The sequence below is a fragment of the Temnothorax nylanderi genome, unplaced genomic scaffold, assembly GCF_030848795.1.
Source record: "Temnothorax nylanderi isolate EJ_2023f unplaced genomic scaffold, tnyl_v1.0 TNYL_tig0055_pilon, whole genome shotgun sequence".
NCBI classification, from domain to species: Eukaryota; Metazoa; Arthropoda; class Insecta; order Hymenoptera; family Formicidae; genus Temnothorax; species Temnothorax nylanderi.
This window is the reverse complement of record NW_027249117.1, coordinates 1,203,345-1,223,923: the sequence shown is the minus strand read 5'-3', so window position 1 is coordinate 1,223,923 and position 20,579 is coordinate 1,203,345. Positions and strand designations below refer to the sequence as shown.

The 20,579-nt window shown below is 35.1% G+C and overlaps 3 protein-coding genes across 17 annotated transcripts; 2 read left to right on the top strand and 1 right to left on the bottom strand.

Moving 5' to 3' along the window:
- Window positions 1-2,292: 2,292 nt before the first annotated feature.
- On the top strand, window positions 2,293-13,548 carry LOC139772972 (uncharacterized). 15 transcript variants are annotated; one of them, XM_071707080.1, is made up of 16 exons: window positions 2,308-2,457; window positions 2,780-2,955; window positions 3,586-3,704; window positions 3,822-3,896; window positions 4,980-5,147; window positions 5,345-5,514; window positions 5,786-5,893; window positions 6,220-6,372; window positions 6,951-7,205; window positions 7,375-7,497; window positions 8,079-8,243; window positions 8,331-8,428; window positions 8,698-8,923; window positions 9,010-9,153; window positions 9,235-13,163; window positions 13,250-13,548. In XM_071707080.1, exons 2-6 carry the CDS (start codon window positions 2,793-2,795, stop codon window positions 5,444-5,446), a joined length of 627 nt encoding a protein of 208 aa, XP_071563181.1. In that variant the 5' UTR covers window positions 2,308-2,457; window positions 2,780-2,792; the 3' UTR covers window positions 5,447-5,514; window positions 5,786-5,893; window positions 6,220-6,372; window positions 6,951-7,205; window positions 7,375-7,497; window positions 8,079-8,243; window positions 8,331-8,428; window positions 8,698-8,923; window positions 9,010-9,153; window positions 9,235-13,163; window positions 13,250-13,548. The 15 variants fall into 15 exon arrangements, 14 of the variants coding, with proteins under 14 accessions (XP_071563192.1, XP_071563189.1, XP_071563188.1 ...); XM_071707079.1 differs by having other exon boundaries at window positions 7,330-7,497; XM_071707084.1 differs by adding an exon at window positions 6,020-6,089 and having other exon boundaries at window positions 6,951-7,497.
- On the bottom strand, window positions 13,214-19,995 carry LOC139772973 (uncharacterized). The gene is given in 5 exon segments (XM_071707092.1): window positions 13,214-16,799; window positions 16,801-16,973; window positions 17,254-18,726; window positions 18,858-18,975; window positions 19,261-19,995. Coding segments are annotated over 3 exon segments (612 nt in total). The 5' UTR covers window positions 17,285-18,726; window positions 18,858-18,975; window positions 19,261-19,995; the 3' UTR covers window positions 13,214-16,391.
- On the top strand, window positions 13,984-15,441 carry LOC139772971 (putative nuclease HARBI1). The gene is made up of 4 exons (XM_071707076.1): window positions 13,984-14,157; window positions 14,232-14,374; window positions 14,469-14,634; window positions 14,737-15,441. The coding sequence occupies exons 1-4, from the start codon at window positions 13,984-13,986 to the stop codon at window positions 15,382-15,384; spliced, it is 1,131 nt and encodes a 376-aa protein (XP_071563177.1). The 3' UTR covers window positions 15,385-15,441.
- Window positions 19,996-20,579: the final 584 nt, after the last annotated feature.

Here is a 20,579-nt window from a genome sequence, read left to right as displayed (position 1 = left end):
AGAGAGAGAGAGAGAGAGAGAGAGAGAGAGAGAGAGAGAGAGAGAGAGAGAGAGAGATAGCTTTATTATTACCTTCTCGGCTATTTTATACATAAAATATTCTTAAATTAATTTATACATATAATAAGCATGGTTTTTAAGATAAAATATTTAATTTTGCGCACACATGTATTCACGTACGTACACCCTTACATACACGCACAAACACACAACACACACACACACACAAACACACACACACACACACACACATACTCTCAAATCAAAATATAGAATTCAGCGATAACAATAATAAAGAGGATTTACAAAATATTAAGCATGGTTGTGTGCGTGCACACAAACAAAAACACACACACACACACTAATTCACAAACACAAATACGCTTTAAGAAGTTTAGGCGACGTTGATAAAAATAAATGTTGACATCTCATTTTAAAGCGTAAGAAGTTCCTATTTATGATAAAACGAGTCCGAACTCTTTATTTTTACCGTTTAGATATAGTAGCATATACGCGCGCACGCGCACACACACACACACACACACACACACACACACACACACAAATTAAAATTTAGAGTTCAGCGATAAGAATAATAAAGAGGATTGACAAAATATTAAGCATGGTTTTAAAGAAAAATATTTAATTTTGCATAAATATGCATGTACGCACGCACACCCCTATATACACTCGCCCGCGCGTGCACACAAACAAAAACACACACACACAAATACACACACACACACACACACTTATGTTTTCTGACATAAAAGTAAATATAGAAAAACATTTATTGTTTTATTTCTTTAAAATAAATTTATGTTTGAAAAAATCAAACTAGCACAGTAAACAACTGTGCCGCAAACACGTAGAACTACGTCTACTGCACAGTATGGGCACAGCAACAACTGTGCCGCAATCAACACGTAGCACTACGTCAACTGTCAATGATGATGATTGACGTGATCAAGGAAGGCCAAGGCCCACACCGGGATGTAGCGCCGAGTTCATCATCAGTGACAGTTGACGTAGTTCTATGTTGTTGCTTAAAAAATAAACAAAAATATAAATCAAACAGGCACAGTAACAACTGTGCCGCAAACACGTAGAACTACGTTAACTGTCACTGATGATGAACTCGGCGCTACATCCCGGTGTGGGCCTTGGCCTTCCTTGATCACGTCAATCATCATCATTGACAGTTGACGTAGTGCTACGTGTTGATTGCGGCACAGTTGTTGCTGTGCCCATACTGTGCAGTAGACGTAGTTCTACGTGTTTGCGGCACAGTTGTTTACTGTGCTAGTTTGATTTTTTTTTACCACAATTTCAGTAATATCTACTAAATATTTGTCTCCATATATAAACATAAATTGATGCTGTGATCTGCATTATATCCAAAAAATTATTAACCTTATATTTAAAATTATATACACCTCAACTATATATACTTAAACCTATATCTAAAATTGGACAGATTAAAAATTCTTATTTGAATAAGTTTTCGTGTTGAATAAATTTTCATTTTGAGTTTTTCATTTAATGGAATTTTAGTAGAAATATATTACTTTTATATTCACGTACAATTTATTAATGACTTCCTAGCACCCAAAGCCACCGTTGTCCAACGTTGATTAGTAACATTGCTTGCGTGCAACTGTGTATAATTGGGTTCTAAATAAGATTTTCTGTGTCTCTTCATTGGACGTTCATTGTGTTCATCCTCCATTTTCTTGGCTGATGAATTTGGAATCTATATAATAACAAAATACCTGCACAAAAATATATATAATGAAATTAGGTTAATCATCATGCTGTTAGGGAGTCAGGAGGCCTAGTCAAATATGTAATATATAACTTACCTGGGCATTCCAATTTGAACAATAAAGTTAATAACTTGCAAATACAATATCATAGTACGTTATAGCGTTAACGGTTTAACGGTGAATAAAGGATCGAGCCTGTGATTGTGTCTAAGTTAAGTGCGAGAGAGAACCACGTTTTATAAGGAAAGAAACAAAATAGATTATTAGTAACCTTCATCCGCAATGTTCAAACGCGAATCAAATCGTAACAGCGCTGTGAAGCTGCGTTCGGAAACGTCACTCGGGTACACACGGGTATACTCCCTTCTCCTTCTAACTCGCTGAGATAGAAAGAGAAGGGAGTATACTCGTTTGCACTCGGGTGCAGAGATGCTGAACGCTCAGCGCACACGTACACGGCTCCGTCAGGCTGTGTGCGTGCCCCACCAGGCGCGCGGCAGCGAACAAACAGCTAGCACCATTGGCATCTCTGCTCGGGCGACGTTTCCCAACGCAGTCCACGCAGCCTGAGCGTGGTGGTACGTGATCATCTCTGCCCCTATTGCAAGTAGCTCGTCGGACCGTCGACCGAGATCGAGACAAGCATAAAGATCCCATATATCGTTGATTGCAGATGATTGTAGTACCCAAGGTAACCTCTATTCTGTAGCTCTTAACGACAGTGTGATCGTTATCGTTATATGTTATCGTTGGCCGCATTTAGAAAACACAATTGTTAAATAAGCGGTCAGTGAGTCTTTAATATGATGGTTCTTACCTTTGGTTCTTCTCTGGATCTAACAGAGTTGTGTTTCCTGAACGCAACCATTGCATACTATAAGAAAAAATGCTGCGCAACGACGATGTATAATTATACCGATACTGTCGTTAGAGTTACAGAGTAGGGCTACAGATCGCAGTTAATCGCAGTGAGGACAAAAAGATAATATAAAAGCAGCTGCGATTTTGTACAGTGTTTCAGGAAACATGTATGTCTACGTTAAATATTTAAACGATAATACATTCAAAATAGTTGAAGATTCTTCAATTAAACGTTTTGATTGTGAAAACATTGATTATAAAAAAAAGTACAAAGTTCGGTGGGACAATGATGACGAATATTACGATGCTATAATAATAGCAATAGGAGGTAAGTAAAAAATTGTACGTCAAATGTTAAATAATTAAAAATTAAATGGTAATTATTTAGAATACACGCTGCACCTATTTTCTTATTACATATATGTTTTGTTATTAAACGAACTAATTCTCAGATACAAGTTGTATATAGATTGATTAGAAAAAAAAAGATTCTTGTTTGTTTTTAAACATTCAGGGTTTACGTCTGTTCGTGTAATATTTCTTGTCATAATATTTCATGTTAGTATGTATACGTATAATATTACATTCTAAATTGTGAGAACCTCGATTATTTAAAACTATCATGATGTTTCTTTTAATTGTCTTTCAATGTTTATTTTATTTGGATATTTAACAAAATAAATTTATGTCCAACATGATATTATCCTATATTTAAAATGCAATTTGTTTCAAAGTGTTCCGTAATTTAATTTTTTCTTGTTTTTTGAATGTGAATTATTTCTTTTATTTTTCTTCGAACTAATTTAATGAGATATAGGTTACTGAGGACACTAGAAACTAGACTTATGTAATTTTTTCAACAATCTAATGATTATGTTTCATTTTAGGCAATTTTTTAAAAGAGTTTATTTACCGCCGTTTGCTAATACTTTATTGTTTATTCATTTGTTTTATTAAGAATCACTGTCCGAGCTTGAGCAACTTGTAAAACAAACACGAGTTCGAATTCCTAATGCCAAATTTTGCGAGTCTGCAGATAGTGTAAGTGATATGGAACCATCCAAGGCCATCACAAAGGTATAACATTTTACGAATTATAATTAAAATAAACAAATTAGAACATTTTCTATTATTTAAAAATAGACGTACAAAGAAATAATGTATTATGTTTATTTCATACGTTATATTTTATAGGAAGCCGACTCAGATATATTATTCCAAAAAAGTTTAAAAGAACGTACATTGAAAATGAGAAAAGAACGTGGCATGGTACATATATGCACACAACATAATTTTCTATTTTTTTAATTTTTTATTCTTTCTTATAAAAACTACTCTATTAATCTCTTTTCTGTTATTATGATTTTTTATTACATTTTAAATATAAATATATTTTATATTTGTATAGGGGAGACCGGGGCTAAGCCGACAACGGGGCAAACTTGACACTAGGCTTTTTGCCAATTTAAATCTATCGTAGAAACTTGCCTTTCCTACTGTAAATGCGTCTTTATGTGCCAGTATTATCAACGGAATTTGGTAACATTCTGAGTTATAGTGTAATTTTTAACGCGACATAAGCATTTTTGATAGTGAAAAGTAATTTTTCTGATCTCTCGAAAATGTCTACTCTTTCATCGAGCTTTACTCTTGCGAATCTACCGGTAAGTGATTTTGATGGGAAATTTGATGCTCTATATGAATCCGATAATCGTTTTTGGATATTTTCAAAATTTTCATGTTTTGAAGTGACAAAAGTGAAAAACAACGTCCGGGGCAAAGTCAACACCACGCCGTTTCGTCGGCTCCCAGTAACCAACGATGCTTGTCATGCAGCCGTATGGCTCATGACAAATGTATGCGCACGTCCGATCGCGAGTTTACCTGCATTAATTGTTTTTCAGACATGAGTTTAGATGAAGATAATTGAAAGTTCAACAATTTTGTTCTCATTATTTCAAATGATTGTTCTAGCTACTTTATTCCGAATTTTTGTACTTTTTAAATACACAATAAACAATGTATTTTCATTTTCAGACAGTAAAAAATAAGTTCCAGATCAAATTGTGTCGATCAGACAAAGTGTTGAGTTTGCCCCGGCGGGGTGTCGAGTTTGCCCCGGCATTTTTCAATTCGAAAATTTGTCTTCGCGTCACTTTTTCTTTCCTGGCGGCAAAACAAAGCGACGTACAGCAAAACTTCCTGAATCAATTTTGTACCTGAAGAAACACTCTTTAAATATGTACCATTGAATTTGCCTAAAAATTTTAATTAAATATTAAAAATTGCCTTTGAAAAAATAGTGTCGGCTTAGCCCCGGTCTCCCCTATATTAATTATTTATTAATTATAGGAAAACAGTATACAATCCGATAGTGAGAAAGAACATAAACCAAAAAGAAAAAAAATAGAGGAAAATGACACAGAAGAAAGTGTGGATAAAATTTTTACAAATAGAGAGCCGCAAATATGTGATGTTACAAAAAATAAATCTACAACAGATTTATTGCCAAAGACAAAGGTATTGTAAATTTACAATTAATCAACAAAATTATCATTAAAATAATGCTATAATAATAATGATGTAATTACAATATTTTATATTTGATTGACATATGGCATTTATGGTAACAAAAAGGTATATCTTATCACTATTCTATTAATCCCTATTTTCTGTTATTATAATTCTCAACTATTATTAGCTACTATGAATTACAGGAAATTTGTATTCAATTAGACAACGAGGAAGAGAGAGAACAAAAGAAAAAGAAAAAAAAATTGAGAAAATACCAAATAAAGAATGTGCAGATACAATGTTAATTAATAAAAAGCCGAAAATAACTGACATTAAAAAAATGAAACCAATAATGCATTTACCAAAGACAAAGGTTATAATATTATACATTTTTCAATTATGCAATCAACAAAGCTATCGTAATTAATAATAATGATAATAATTGTAACAATAATAACAATAATAATAAAAATAACAATGATGATTATGATGATAATTATAATAGTGTATATCTGGTTTATATGATTTTTATGGTTACATAATTTCAATTTAATATTATGTACAACCAAAACTATAAAATTTGGTTACATTTGTGCATATATGAAAAAAAGTATAGCAATAACTAAAACTGCTACAAATTACAGGAAATGGATTTAAAATTAGATAAAACACGAGTTCAAATTTCCAATGCCAAATTTTGCGAGTCTGCAGATAGTGTAAGTGATACAGAACCATCCAATGACATTGAAAAGGTATAATATGTTACGAACTATAATCAAAATAAACAAATTAGAACATTTTTCCATTATTTAAAAATAGGCATATTAAAGGAATGATAATGTATTACGTTTATTTCATGCTTTATATTTTGTGGGAAGCCGTCATAGATACGTCATTCTATAAAATTTCAAAGGACATACATTGAAAATGAGAAAAGAACATGGCATGGTACACATGCACAATATAATTTTATGTAGTTCTCATAAAAACTACTCTATTAATCTCTTTTCTATTATTATGATTTTTTTGTTATATTTTAAATAGAAATATAATGTTTTATATTTGTTATTAATTATAGGAAAACTGTATGCACTCAGATAACGAAGGACATGAATCAAAGAAAACAAAAAAAATGATAGATGAAAATGGAAAAGAAGAATGTACAGATATAATTTCTGAACATACAAAGTTGATACAAAAGTTGGCAACAGATATATTGCCTAAAACAAAGGTAAGTAATTCTCAAAATAATTATCTTTTATTGATATTTCTGTTTAAATTTATGTTGTAATGAAAGTTCTATAGATATTATATACGGTTTAATTTAGTTATGTGCATGTAAAATTGTTTAGAATTTTTGTTCATAATAGGTGCTTTCTTCAACATGAATGTTGAAGAAAGACAGAAGTGAGATTTATCTGAGTTTTGATGTAAATGGAAAGCTCTTAATATGTTCTTGTTTTTTCTTGTCTTTAAAGGAAAAAAAATTTTTAAATAGGTTGTTTAATTAATGGAGTGTAAATAAATTTGTAAATCAAATTGTTATCTTAACTTATTAATTGGAGTACATTTATGAAGAGACGCAATGAAAATTAACTGAATAAAGTCGATAACCTTTTTTAACTACTATATGTATATTAATTAAATATTTACATGTTTTTATTAGGAAAAATTTCTAATATGCATTCTCAAAAAGTTCACTATTAACTTTTATTCTTGTTTTTAAGTTTATATTAGCACAAAATAATATTGTTATTTCATCATTAAAGAATTTATATTAGCCTATTTTTTAAATTTCTACATATATAGGGGAGACCGGGGCTAGACCGCTAACGGGGTAAATCCGCCAAATCAAATATCTCGGAACCTGTATTTTGTGCGAACTCGCTATTAACATTGTAAACGCTGCTTATGGTACCCATGTGACCAACGGAGTTTCGGCAGGTTACCTGCCGTGTTATGATTTTTACGAGGGCAAACGTGTTTTCGGAAGGTGAAAGTTACATTTTCTGCGCGTGGAAATTTTGTAATATCTGCTATAATATTTGCTCTCCAAATCTCGAGGTACGTGATTATAAAGAGTAATGCATGCTGAACACGAAACCAGTGTAGTTTTTTCATTATCGTTGATGTCTAATATTTCGTGGGCGATCAAACCTGAAACTTGTGTTTGGGGTTAATCCGTTAGTAAGCAGTCCGGGTGCATTTCCAAAGCATTTCCGGGCATTTCCAGGCTCACTGCATATGGAATATGGATGAGACGGGAATTACAACCATTCAGACACTGAATAGAGTCATCGGACGTCGAGGAGTGAAACAAGTCGGGCGAGTGACTTCTGCGGAAAGAGGAACCTTCGTAACTATTTTTTAATAACGTTTCGCATAAAAATTTTAAATAAATTTTTATATTTTTCTCTTAAAAAACAATTATTAAGATGTATCCTATCATTTTTCAGGATTAGATGTACGTATATGTATTGAAAATGCAGTGTAACGGTTAAACCCCGGCATTTTTGAGATTTCAATTTTTGCACCGTTGTCGTTTTTGCTCTATACCGGTTAAACAAAGCGACGTAGATAAAAATTTCCTGTATAAATTTTGTAGCTAAAGGTTCACTCTTTACAGTGGTATACCACATTTAACTACAATTATTTATTTTGTTGTTAAAAATCGGCACCGAAAAAAAACTAACGGTCTAGCCCCGGTCTCCCCTAAATCATAAAATTCAATTACAATTTCTTATCATTTATCTGCAATCTTTTGAATAGATATTATTTTAATTATTTTATTTTCCACAATTTTGTGATTTTCCAGAGTAGTATACATTTTTTTGAAATAATGCTCACCTCTTCAATCTTCATAATAATTAATAATTATTTGTAGTAAATATCTGTATAACATATTCGATTAATCTCTTTGAAAAATGTATTATACAGAAAACAGTAATTACTAAAGTTGATCGACAAACACGGAATGAACAAGAAAAGAAATTAAACAAACAAATCGTTGCTCTTCAAAACGAGAACGCTGAATTAAGGGAGCTATTAAAAAAGAATACCGAGGAACTGGAAGAAACTAAGACAAGAAACATAGCATTGCAAGTGAGAGTGGTCAACGAATTTGATGAGTTTTGAAGATATTAAATATATTTTCGTGTTATTAATGAATAATTTATCACTGATATATAGATATATTAAAAGAGGTAGTACAAAAAAATCAATTACCGACTCAAGAAAATAACAATGAGCTTTTCGCTGTAGGCTATCGAAGAATTGCTGATAATACGGTAAATTTGGTTTTTACAATTAACGAGAATTTTATTTAACATTTCTAATATCAAGAAATCGGGAATTATTCGAAATTCGAAGCAGTCCATATACTTTTTATTACTTATAAAATATATAATAAATACAATTATTTCAAAAAGTCTTAACAAAAATAAATAAATATATGTATATATATATATATATATATATATATATATATACACATAATCCTCTTTTCATAAATTATTGTTGTAATTTATTCCTTCAAGTTCTGCATTATATTTTCTAGATTCATATTGGCCGAGACATATGGCTTTCTTGTCCGGTGTATGACAGCATTATACAATTAAGCCGTTCAAAGGCACAATTTGTGAAGAATTGTGCTATTGCAGTTTTTGGAACAACGTCTTTAAAGGAGAGTACTGTGACTGGAACTGTATCAAACCGAATAAGAAACAAAACATCGGTGGTCCCTCGTCAAAAATTAGATGCAACCAAATTATTGGCTCTGAAAGGTACAGTGTGATATATATGTTATGAATTTTATGAAACATTAATGTTTTTTTGGATTACTTAATAACCTAATTATTTTATGTTTTAGACATATTTCGTCATGTATTAAAAACGAAATATAACTTGAATGAAGTAGCAATCGAGCTCGAACTCACGCGAGTTGGTACCTACGTGAGCCAAAAAATCTATGAACTGAATCGACCATGTAGAGTCCCAAGTGGCATTAAAAAAGGTTTATACATTAACATTATTTTGAGTAGAAAGAAATCGTTATTTCATGAAATTAATATTGTAATTTGTTTCATATTTATAGTATTGAGAGATATAGAGCAGGTATCTCAGAATCAGAAAGAAAGTGAAAAAGAAAATACTATCGATTTGGACTCAAATTCTAATACTACCGATTTGGACTCAGATTCTAACCCATAAATAAAAAAATGAAGTTTTTAAACAGTCTGTGGAAATACATGGTTTCTTAAAAATATTTTCAAGTCATTATTATGTTTTATATTACTTTTAATATTTTTTGATTAATATTATTTGACGAACATAAACGATTTTCAAATATCTATACTATTATTATAAAGCAACAGGGTTTGCAGTTTTTTTGTTCGCTATGATCTCGAAAACCAATGGACCAAATTTTTACCAAGCCTATATGAAATAGGGGTAGAATTTTCCGGGGAGTGTTATAGGGTGTATAGTTTTTCGTTACCGATCTTTTGGAAACCGGTTTTTGTAATTTTTTCAATTTTTCGGGAAATAATTGACGGAATCTCAAAGAATTGTATATAAAACAGGGGTAGAATTTTCCGGGGAGTGCCATAAAGTGTATAATTTTTTGTTACCGATCTCTTTGGAAACCGGTATCAGAAGTTTTTCGAATTAGCCTTTTTTTTGTTCGCTATGATCTCGGAAACCAATGGACCGAATTTTTACTAAAAGTATATGAAATAGGGGTAAAATTTCCCGGGGAGTGTTATAGAGTGTATAGTTTTTTGTTACCGATTTTCTGGAAACCGGTTTTTTTAATTTTTCTAATTTTTCGAGAAATAATTGACCGAATTTTAAAGAATTGTATATAAAATAGGGGTAGAATTTCCCGGGGAGTGCTATAAACTGTATAGTTTTTCGTTACCGATCTTTTTAGGAACCGATATCTTTTTGGAAATTGGTTATGAAATTTTTCCAATTTTTTAGGAAATAATTGAGTGAATCTCAAAGTATTGTATACGACGGAATTGCATTTCAGTCGATAAAAAAGTAATATTTTTCAATTTATAGCATTTTAGAAAAAGAGAGGGGGGGAAGGGGAGAGAAAGGGAGGGAGAGGGGGAGAGAAAGAAAGAAGGGGAAAGAGAGAGGGAGAGAGAGGAAGAGAGAGAGAGAGAGAGAGAGAGGGGAGAAGAGAGGGAGAGAGGGAGAGAGAGAGAGAGAGAGAGAGGGGGGAAGAGAGAGAGAGGGCGAGAGGGAGAGGGAGGGGGAGGGGGAAAAGGAGAGAGAGAGTCTTATTACATATGTCCTCCGGGGCGAAGCCCGGGTAACCAGCTAGTAATATATATTTCTTTGGCTCGAAAACAAAGTTCGTCGAAGTATTTTTATGATTTGTTATTAAGATTAAAATAATAAAATATTTTATTTGTATTTTAGTGCAATTTTAAATAAGACGTTTTTAATGTAAATGTTGTTTTTATTTCTCTAATAACCGTGAAAATTTTGGCCCTTGGCTTCCTGGTGCTGTTGTCGCAAAGGTGGAAGCTTAATTATTTCAAAACAATTAATGCAGTTCTTTCTTTATCATAGAAAGATCTCTGATACGGTTTATTTTTCTTTTACACGGTTATAATCCGGTGGCATACAGAGTAACAAACATCTAAAGATGTTCTGACTGATATATAGCTGAGAAATTTCAAATTTTTCCAATTTTTTTCTGACAGGGCATCGTAAATAAACGGTTCACTATTAACCATATTAAAAAGACAATTATAGCTACTTTAATACCATTAAAAATTATAGAAACCGATGCACCACTAATAAGAAATTTAGGATGCAAGCCCATGTGTATTGTATCGAGAATTTCTTATAGAGTATCGTGGATAAACGAAACTTCAATTATGTTAAAAACTGATTGAGACCGATATAAAGGTAATAAGAAATTTCCGATAGAATCCCAAGTATTTTGCAACGTGAGTTTCTGATAGAATACCGTAAATAAACGATTCACTAATTATATTAAAAACGATAGAAACTGATATATAGCTGATAAGATATTTACGATAGGATTCCAAGTATTTTGTAACGTGAGTTTCTGATAGAGTACCGTAAATAAACGATTCACTAACCATATTAAAAACGATAGAAACTGATGTGCAGCTGAGAAGACATTTACTATAAGATTCCAAGTATTTTGTAACGTGAGTTTCTGATAGAATACCGTAAATAAACGATTCACTAACCATATTAAAAACGATAGAAACTGATGTATAGCTGATAAGACATTTACGATAGGATCCCAAGTATTTTGTAACGTGAGTTTCTGATAGAGTACCGTAAATAAACGATTCACTAACCGTATTAAAAACGATAAGAAATTTTTTTATCGTTTTCTATCGGATATGGTTACCAGGGCATTTAAATTATACACAACTTTGTAATTAAAATCTTGGAGCATACCATCAGTTGGTTGGAACAAGTATTATTTGCATAGAAGTGTAATCTAATTCGTAAAATCGCATCTAGCATGACTAACAACATTCTGTTTCTGATTTTTGTTTTGACAATATTCATTATTGAAAACACTCTCTCGACAACTGCGTTGCTCGAAGGAAACGATAACAATTTTAGCATAAACAATGCTAATTCACGAAAAATAAATTTTCCACCTGCATTTTTAAAAATGTACAAAGCAGGCCAGAATGCATAACTATTTGCAAGTACCTTCTCTTCGAGAATTTTATTCCAATCAATGCTCAGTAATTTATTGTATTGATTTTCAATTAAACCTAAGGTATCAGGAGCAACAAATTGCTTAAGAAAAGGCAAATCCTTGAACTTCGGACGTATTTGATTTAGACACACTGTTGGAGATATTGATTTTAGATTTTTATAAAAGGCCAGATTTGTTGGTAGTCTACTGCAGAGTTGCACACATAAGGTCTTAATGTACTTATAAGCTCGTGTTTCAACTTCTAGTTTAGATTCTTGAGATATATTAATCGACGTCAATGCAGTATAATATTCTATCCCAAAATCAGCATCTTTAACTGGTAAGAATGCTAATTCATTATCTAAAGATTCGATAACCAAATTTAAATCTTTTAAGAAAAGCGGTTTTATTCCCTGGTAAAAATTACCGTTAGAAACGGATAGAACGTGCATTCTATCCGTTTCTGACTGTTTTACTATGCGTTTCTTTCCCTGCAATTACGGATAGAAGCAGATGAAAAGTGTTGCAGATTCTATAAGACTGTGTACGCAAATACGGTGAGGAAGGCTAACTGCATCTAACTGATTCCTAACGGAACGGAACTTCTATCTGAACCTATGCGCAGACGAATTATGAATCCTATTCGTTTTTATACGTAGCCAATTTTGAATGTCTATCCGCATCTGATTGCAAAACCAGGCAGGATATCTATTTGCATTTGCATGCAATTATGATTTGCCCGCTTTATCCGTTTCTAACTGCAAATGCATTTTATTCATTTCTTATTACTGCAAATACATGTACATTGTGGGAGGTTTGTAGTTATCAGGTAGATTCTACCTTTAAACGCCAGGAGAAGGGATTCCTTTAGTTACGACACTGTAATTTTTCTGGTTGTCGCCTGACAGAACGCCTGCTTATATATTATGGCTGGTTGTATTTTAAATGTGAGAAACGCTTTCCATTGTAACCGTACGGAGGTGTGATGCTAATAATAATCGATGATTCCAGTGTCACCGACACGGTCGCCACTCAATTTTATCTATAGAAACTGAGAAAGAATTCTACGCTCGCGCTACGGATTCACCCGATTTACTCCCCTTAGCCGATTCCCCTTGCTTTTCGTCTCGGATTTACCAGGATGTCGCCGGATCTTCATCCACCGTCGCTGGACTCTGCTTCTGGGACCCTTCTGGGCCTTGGCTGTGCACCGCCGTTTGCGCCCTTGGACCTCTGCTGCCTCAACGTTGTGTCTCCCCGGACGGACGTAGGCTCTTCCACGAATGGTTATCGGGATCAGGTAGTATATTAGTAAGGTAAGGATACCGCACACGATTGTATGTTAATTAATTTGTAGATCAATTAATCTGGTAAAATGTAATATATTTTCCTTTTGTTTCAGGTTTACAAGCCGCTCGCTTATGTAAAGCTATGACTAGGATTAACGCGACTACCGCGGGCTATTCGCCTCCGAATACAATCTACCGTCGAACGAGTTCCCCTTGCGTTCGGATAACGAATTCCTTGATCGATGGATCGTCCACCCTTATATAGGGTTGCCGCGGCGCTCCCACTTTATCCAAGGAACGCCCCTAGCGACCAATGGGCTTCGCGCACGCAGGCGTCGAACGCTTCCGCATTCCGTGGTTTACATCATCTTCCAACCGACATATGTTCTCGTAAATAAAGTCGTAAATCATTCGTCGATGTGTATACAATTGACGTACCACATTCCTTCTCGTACCTTCGACGGTTGCTACGCGAGATTCTATTTCCCTCGATCGAATATTCCCGAAGTCTCGTCCTCGATCCTTCGTTATTCCATTTTCCTTCCGTGGATCACGATTTCACCCTTCTAGCGCAGATATTTTTATTAGACACGCGTGGTCAGTCATGCACCTTCCTCCGCCTAACCCTTGGTTTTATACCGCGCTTTTACATTAATAGCGTTTTTCATTGGCAGAACTGGTGCGCACTGAGTGCGCACTAACCGCGGACTGTGTGTTCCATTGGGGATTTTAGTGCGCACGAAGATCGTGCGCTCTGTTTCATTGGTAAATCTAGTGCCGAATTTCCGCACTTTCATGCAGAAATCTGGCACGAGCTCGGAGAGACGGTGTCGGTTGCGTGCAAAATATGGCGGCGCGAATTGGTGTAGGTGATTTGAACGAGCAAAGTATGCAAATACTACTCGATTTTCTCTCGTCATCATCTAGTAGTGATGATGACGACTATTTACTTCACGAAAAACGTATTATCCCAAAAATACAAAACTTTTTAGGGGTAGTACATAATTTTTCTGAGAACGAGGTAAGTTTTTATTGTAAATTATACATTGCTTGTAAACCGGTAACTAGAAACAAATGTTTATATTGGTGTTCCAGTTTAAATGCAATTTTCGAGTTTGTCGGAGAACAGCGTACAGAATTATAGATATATTTGAAAATTCGGCATTCTGTCCTAATGAGCAAAGTCACGGAGGAATTAAACCTACGTCCGCTGAAGTACACATTTTGTCATTTTTGTGGTAAGTTATATGTGTATATGTTTGTATATACAGTTGTTCAATGTTATTCAATAACTCATAACAAATGTTAAAAACGATTTGAAAATATGTATAGGTTTGCTGGAAATAAAGTGTGCCTGAGAGACGTCGCACAGAGATTTGGAGTGTGTCCTACTACAACTTACCGACAAAATAACAGAGTCATGAATTTCTTATGCGATATAGCTGGGAACATAATCAAATTTTCGGACAAAGAAAATGCTGCAAATGAATTCTTTGAAGTATGTACATCTGATTATTGCGCTTAATATATATTATTGTTTATACATTATGTAAAAGAATTACATAGTAAGTTATTTATTAATGTATGTATAACATCTAAGATTGCAGGTTTTCCTAAAGTGCTTGGCTGCATCGATGGCACATTTATTAAAGTGCGAACACCAGCACATAAAATCAAATCAACGTACGTGAACAGGCATGACATCCCTTCAATCACATTACAGGGTATATGCGATGCCCGTAAGAGATTTGTCGATGCATTTACAGGAATCCCCTCAAAGATTCACGACGCACGTGTTCTGAAATTATCAGATGTACATGAGGCGTTGCCAGGACTATGCGAAGGCAATAAATATCATATACTAGGAGATGGAGCCTATCCTATACGAGAATGGCTAATCGTTCCATATAAAGATTATGGAAATCTTTCCGAAAGGCAGAAGTTGTTCAACAAAAAATTTTGTGCTACACGGGTATTAATTGAAAATGCATTTGGTCTGCTAAAAGGCCGTTTTCGACAGCTCATTGAAGTAGATATGCATAATGTCAATAAAATTTCAAAATTTATCATTTCTTGTTGTGTGTTGCATAATTTATGTATTGACAACAACGACGATTTTAATTTTCCAATCGAATTAGAACATAATGTGGATGAGCCTTATAACGAAGAAAGACGGGAGCAGGAAGCTCTTCTACGTAGATTGGGAGAAATCAAGCGAAACCAACTTCTGGAGAGATTATTTCCTTAAAATAAACAAACATATGTATAGTTGTATTTCATAATAAAATATTATATTTAAACACAATATATATTTTCATAAACGCCTCACGTTTTCATAATCTTAACAAATCAGACTCTTTTTATCACAATGAATACATATATAATAAAATAATAAAGCTTTATAAAATAAAAATTATAAAAAAATAAAGAACACATTTTTTGCAGTACTGCATTACGATAGAAAAAAAACTGACCAGAACTTCTTACAAATGTAGGTAAAGTATAAAACTATCTAGCGCAGACTAAATTGCAACAAGCCTTCGCACCAACTTCCTTATCCCAACCAACAGACAATGATTTGTAAAAGTTTAACGTTTTTTGAATAAATATTTATTTGAATATTTGCTTAAAAAATATTATCTGTTGGTTGGAATTGCGCTTCCACTTTGTCTTTAGGCCTGTTCATTTTCGCTACACTTTTGAACTAGTGCAATAAATTAGAATAAAAGAAAATATATTTGTTTTATTCTAACTTATTGCATTAGTTCAGAAGTGCAGCGAAAACAAACAGGCCTTTTATTTAATACAAATACTTAAAAAATAATCTTTCGAAAAAAATGTGCCTTAATGCGGCTATTAATAATACAATCTGAAAACTAAAAATTAACTTTTTCTATAATTTAACACGTTTTGTGTTATAAAATAATAACTAATAAATGAAAAAAATTGTTTACAGTCAACTACTATGTTAAATACTTTTCCAGGTTTCCGAGTTTTCGCCGCGTAGAGTTGCTTGATTGCCGTCTTGCAAACATTGCTCATTGTTTGCTTTATCAGGATTGGCTCTCTAATACTGAAAAACTATATAGTTTTTGTTATACTAGCATCAGAGAGCCTGCCCTGATAAAGCAAAGTACAATGTTTGCGAAACGTCGACGATTAAGCAACTTTATGCACGATGATAACCTGGAAACCTGGAAAAGAGTAAATAAGAAAACCACAGAAGCCTTTAACTTTTAAATGTTATTCTATATACTAATCGCTTTCTTTCTTGTTGAACAATTCCCTCAAAAGTTGTAGTTTCTCCTGGTGTCTCCTTTCCTTTGCCTCCTCCTTTTGTTTAAATAATTCCAATTTTCTTTCTTCATTGCTCAATTTATGCTTTCTTTGTGGAGGAGAATCTTTGACATTTTCCTTGTCGTTAATAATATTTGAGTCCTGATTTGAGTCTGAGATAATTTCGAGTAGAGGCCTTTTTGGGTATTTCACAGACTTTGCACTTCGAAGTACTTCTGGCTCGATGCTATCATCAGCCTGACTAATTTCTCTTAACTCTTCTTCAAACGGTACTTCTTCTTGTGAACTGCCTGATTTACGGTTATTTTCTACCGCTTTTTTTTTTGTTTCAGAACCGTTTTATCAACGTTTTATCAACGTTTTCAGAACGATTTTCGACTTGTAGTAGTGTTTTCGAGATATTCAAATTTTCATGCAATTCTTTTGAAATCTCTGCCCACATTGTCTTCTTCGTTTGAAATTTTTTCATTGGGCCTATTTGAGAAAGGTATATTTTATATTTATCTAGGATAAATACAGTTGCTGAATCAGTCCATGAATCTGAAAATAGTTGCACATATTATTTGAGAAATACAAAACATGAATGTCAAAGGAATAAGATGATGTAAAGTGTAAAAAAGCCTATGTTTGTATTGACGTATGGGAACAAGTGTCGCAAAAAATCGGAAAAAGCAAATCTGTAAAATTGTGTGTTGAGTGTAACCGGATGGATACTACATTTGTGATTTCCATTTCTTTCTCGTATTAACCCAGGAAAGTGATGACTATAGTACACACCACCATGTATACTACATATATATGTGTATTGAAATATATTTACCTATTGACTTCTGCCCATGTGCGAATTTCATAAAGGCTCAGTGCTGGCTTGGTACTGGTGCCAGAGTTACCAGTACTGGCTGACGATTCTGTGCCAGTACAAGCTAAGATCGGGGTCATTACCGGGGCAATGTCGGAATGATAACACGGGTCCCAGTCTTGGCGCCAACTTTGGCCCGACACAGAGTACTAATACGGGGACAACACTGATTGCCAGTATTGGGCCAACTCTTGGCGCCAACTTTGGCCCGACACAGAGTACTAGTACGGGGATAACACTGATTGCCATATCATACTCGCGGCGTGTTGCTTTCGCGCGGTTGTTACCTCCGGCGCCGCTCGAGCGAGAATTTCTCCAAGTCCAATTCGGTCTTTCGATACTCGTGGCAATGCTGTGTTCGTATAAGTTACACGACGGTGGCGATTGACTACGAGCGCGAGCGAACGGGAAACGATGCTCCCCGCATCGACTTCGTCGTATGTGCCCCTTTCGTGTACGTATTCCATGGAATGCGTTGTGCACAAACGTTTTACACATTTGTACGGACCAAGCGAAACGCGTTTGCACGTCCGTACGTATCGCTCGTGTCGCTCGGCTCGCCGAGCGCACCGCACCTCTTATAGTACCCAACCGGCCGGCCGAGCGATCGGCGACGCACGGTCTTACGCACGGTCGCTTACGGGCGCTGGAGGCGAAATATCGAGACCATCGGGACTTGACCGCTGAGAGCGACGACGACGGCATGAACGCGGTCGTTACCTCCGGCGTGGGCTCTAGCGAAAACTCCCATCGCGGCGTATTGCTTTCGCGCGGTTGTTACCTCCGGCGCCACCCGAGCGAAAATTTTCTAAGTCGACCCAATACATGCCCAGTACTGAGCCGACTCTCGGCCGTAGATCAATATTATTTCTGGCCTTATACACGGTCAGTACTGAGACGAGACTTGGCTCAGAACAGAATATGGTTGCATGGGGGTACTGGCACAATTAGGAATGTTTGGTGTAAGGTCTGTTTTCTGTTGCTGCACTGCTGAACTAGTGCACTCTAGTACAGATGTACTAGAGTGCACTAGTTCAGCAGTGCAGCAACAGAAAACAGACCTTATATCTCACGGATGTGCTCACAGATACACCACACACACATGTATATTGAGTTAGTGTTAGTGACGCCGCCATGACAGGACTAGACGCCATGGCGCCATCTGCCCCGAGTTTTACACCAAACATTCCTAATACTGATCTAGCGGTTTATCCGTACTGGGGCAGCACCACCCATCAAGTCTTGGCAGCCAATATTGTGCCACTTCTGGGCCATGCGGACAACTCTGGCAGAAGTCCGACATTCGCACATGGGTGACTATTACTGTCTTCGGATAGTGCTGAACTGAAGTCAAACTCATTTTCTTTGTCGGTGCACTGTTTATCTCGACGATTCTGACTCTCATTAATGTTCACGTTGTATATTAATATTTCTCTAAATAAAAAAATGCATATCATTGTAAAGGTATATACAAAAAGTATGGACATTTTATAGTCATTCTATTAAAGTTATTCTTGGCATAAAATAAACAAGTACGAGCGAAAATCTATTTTCAATAACATTACCTATCTCCTTGCAGCCGATATATTTCCCTTAGTAAGTTCTCTTCGCCGCCATCGGTTATTGTATACAATCCATTTTGGATTAATAGTTTCACGTACTGGATAGTATATGAATCATCATCTGAAATAAGTTAATAGAGACATCGTTCAATAATGTATTAATTATCATACGGTATAACAATATAAAGAACTATTTTTAGCTGCTTTCCTTTTACGAAGCAAAAACTGATACGAATTGACACACTTGAACACAGTGTATTATTTTGATGTCTGATGTGTTTGAACAGACATATAAATATGTTTTACGTATGTTGTATGTGCTTTATAAAAGAAAAGCAGTCTTTATAACAAATTTTTTCCATAGTTAGGTTATGAGATTGGCAGAATCGGTAGAATGTATACTTACTCTGTAATTTTTCATATAATTTTTCTTCACCATCTTCAAGTGTTAATTCTAAATTATTCGTGTTTATTTTTAATTTTATTGAATATAAAGCTCTTGAAGTATTCATTTTGAAAGTAAACTTTTATGTTTTGTCGAGGCAGGTTAAGCAGGTTAAGGAGCCGAAAACATGCGCACTCATGTTACGCACTCACCAAGCCGCGAGTGTTTCCGTGGGCATGCAAGAAACTTGCACTAGCGGTACACTCGAGCAGTACCGTCCCGCTCTCTATGAGTTCGCAGTGCGCACTCAGTTCTGCCCAATGAAAAATGCTATAAGTCTAATGTGGGGACTCGCGTCCACGCGCTCGCCGATGCGTTCGCTACGCTCGCTTGCCGTGTCGGTTGGTCAATACATCTTTTCGTGGGTGGTTGCTCGTTTGGCGCCTCCACCCATCGGAGCGGGGTTTTGTCCATCAGGTCCCTCGATTGGCCTCTCCTTATGTCGTATCACATGGGTTTCCCGGCTCCGGGTCCCTTGGTTTGCTTTATTCTATAGCCATGCCCGATGGCCATTGTCTATTAAAAACTATACATAAATCTTGTTTTATCGCGATTGATTCCCACGTTTTAGAGGGAGAGGAACGTGATGGTCATGTTGGTTTTAGCTTCCGGCCCTCGTGGCTCCCGGAACCATAGCCATTCTTACCGTGGCTCATATTTTCGCTACGCTGCGCGTCGCGGCGATTGCTCGGTTTTTTGCTTTGCGTATGTCGGTGCTTACCGTCTCGGCGGTAAACTACTATTTCGGCGCCAATTTTATTCTGTTTCGGGATCTACGCTCGTCGCGGTTACCATATATGGTAACGCCGTACCCTATTTACCATGAGTGGTAAACCAAGCTATGTGCTATTATCGCGTCGGTAATTTAACCTTTAAATGTGGACTGTTAAGGGCCTGAGCAGAATAGCTGACTTATAATTTTAAGACAGTGTTTTATGCTTTAAATCTTTGTTTTGAGCAACGCACAATACTGTCTTGTGTCTCAAGTCTTACAATGTTGACACTTTGTACACTCGTTTAAGACTTGAGACACAAGACAGTATTGTGCGTTGCTAAAAACAAAGATTTAAAGCATAAAACACTGTCTTGAAATTATAAGTCAGCTATTCTGCTCAGACACTTATGTGTCCCCTTGGTAACTAAATTAAATTTTGCAACTGCGATTGTCTAAAACAAATGAAAATACAGAGAATTTGGCTCCTTCGGAAAACAATTTACGAACTTACTCTTGTTCTTAATCTGAGTGTTTGCGCGGTAAAACCAAAAGAAAATGATATTAA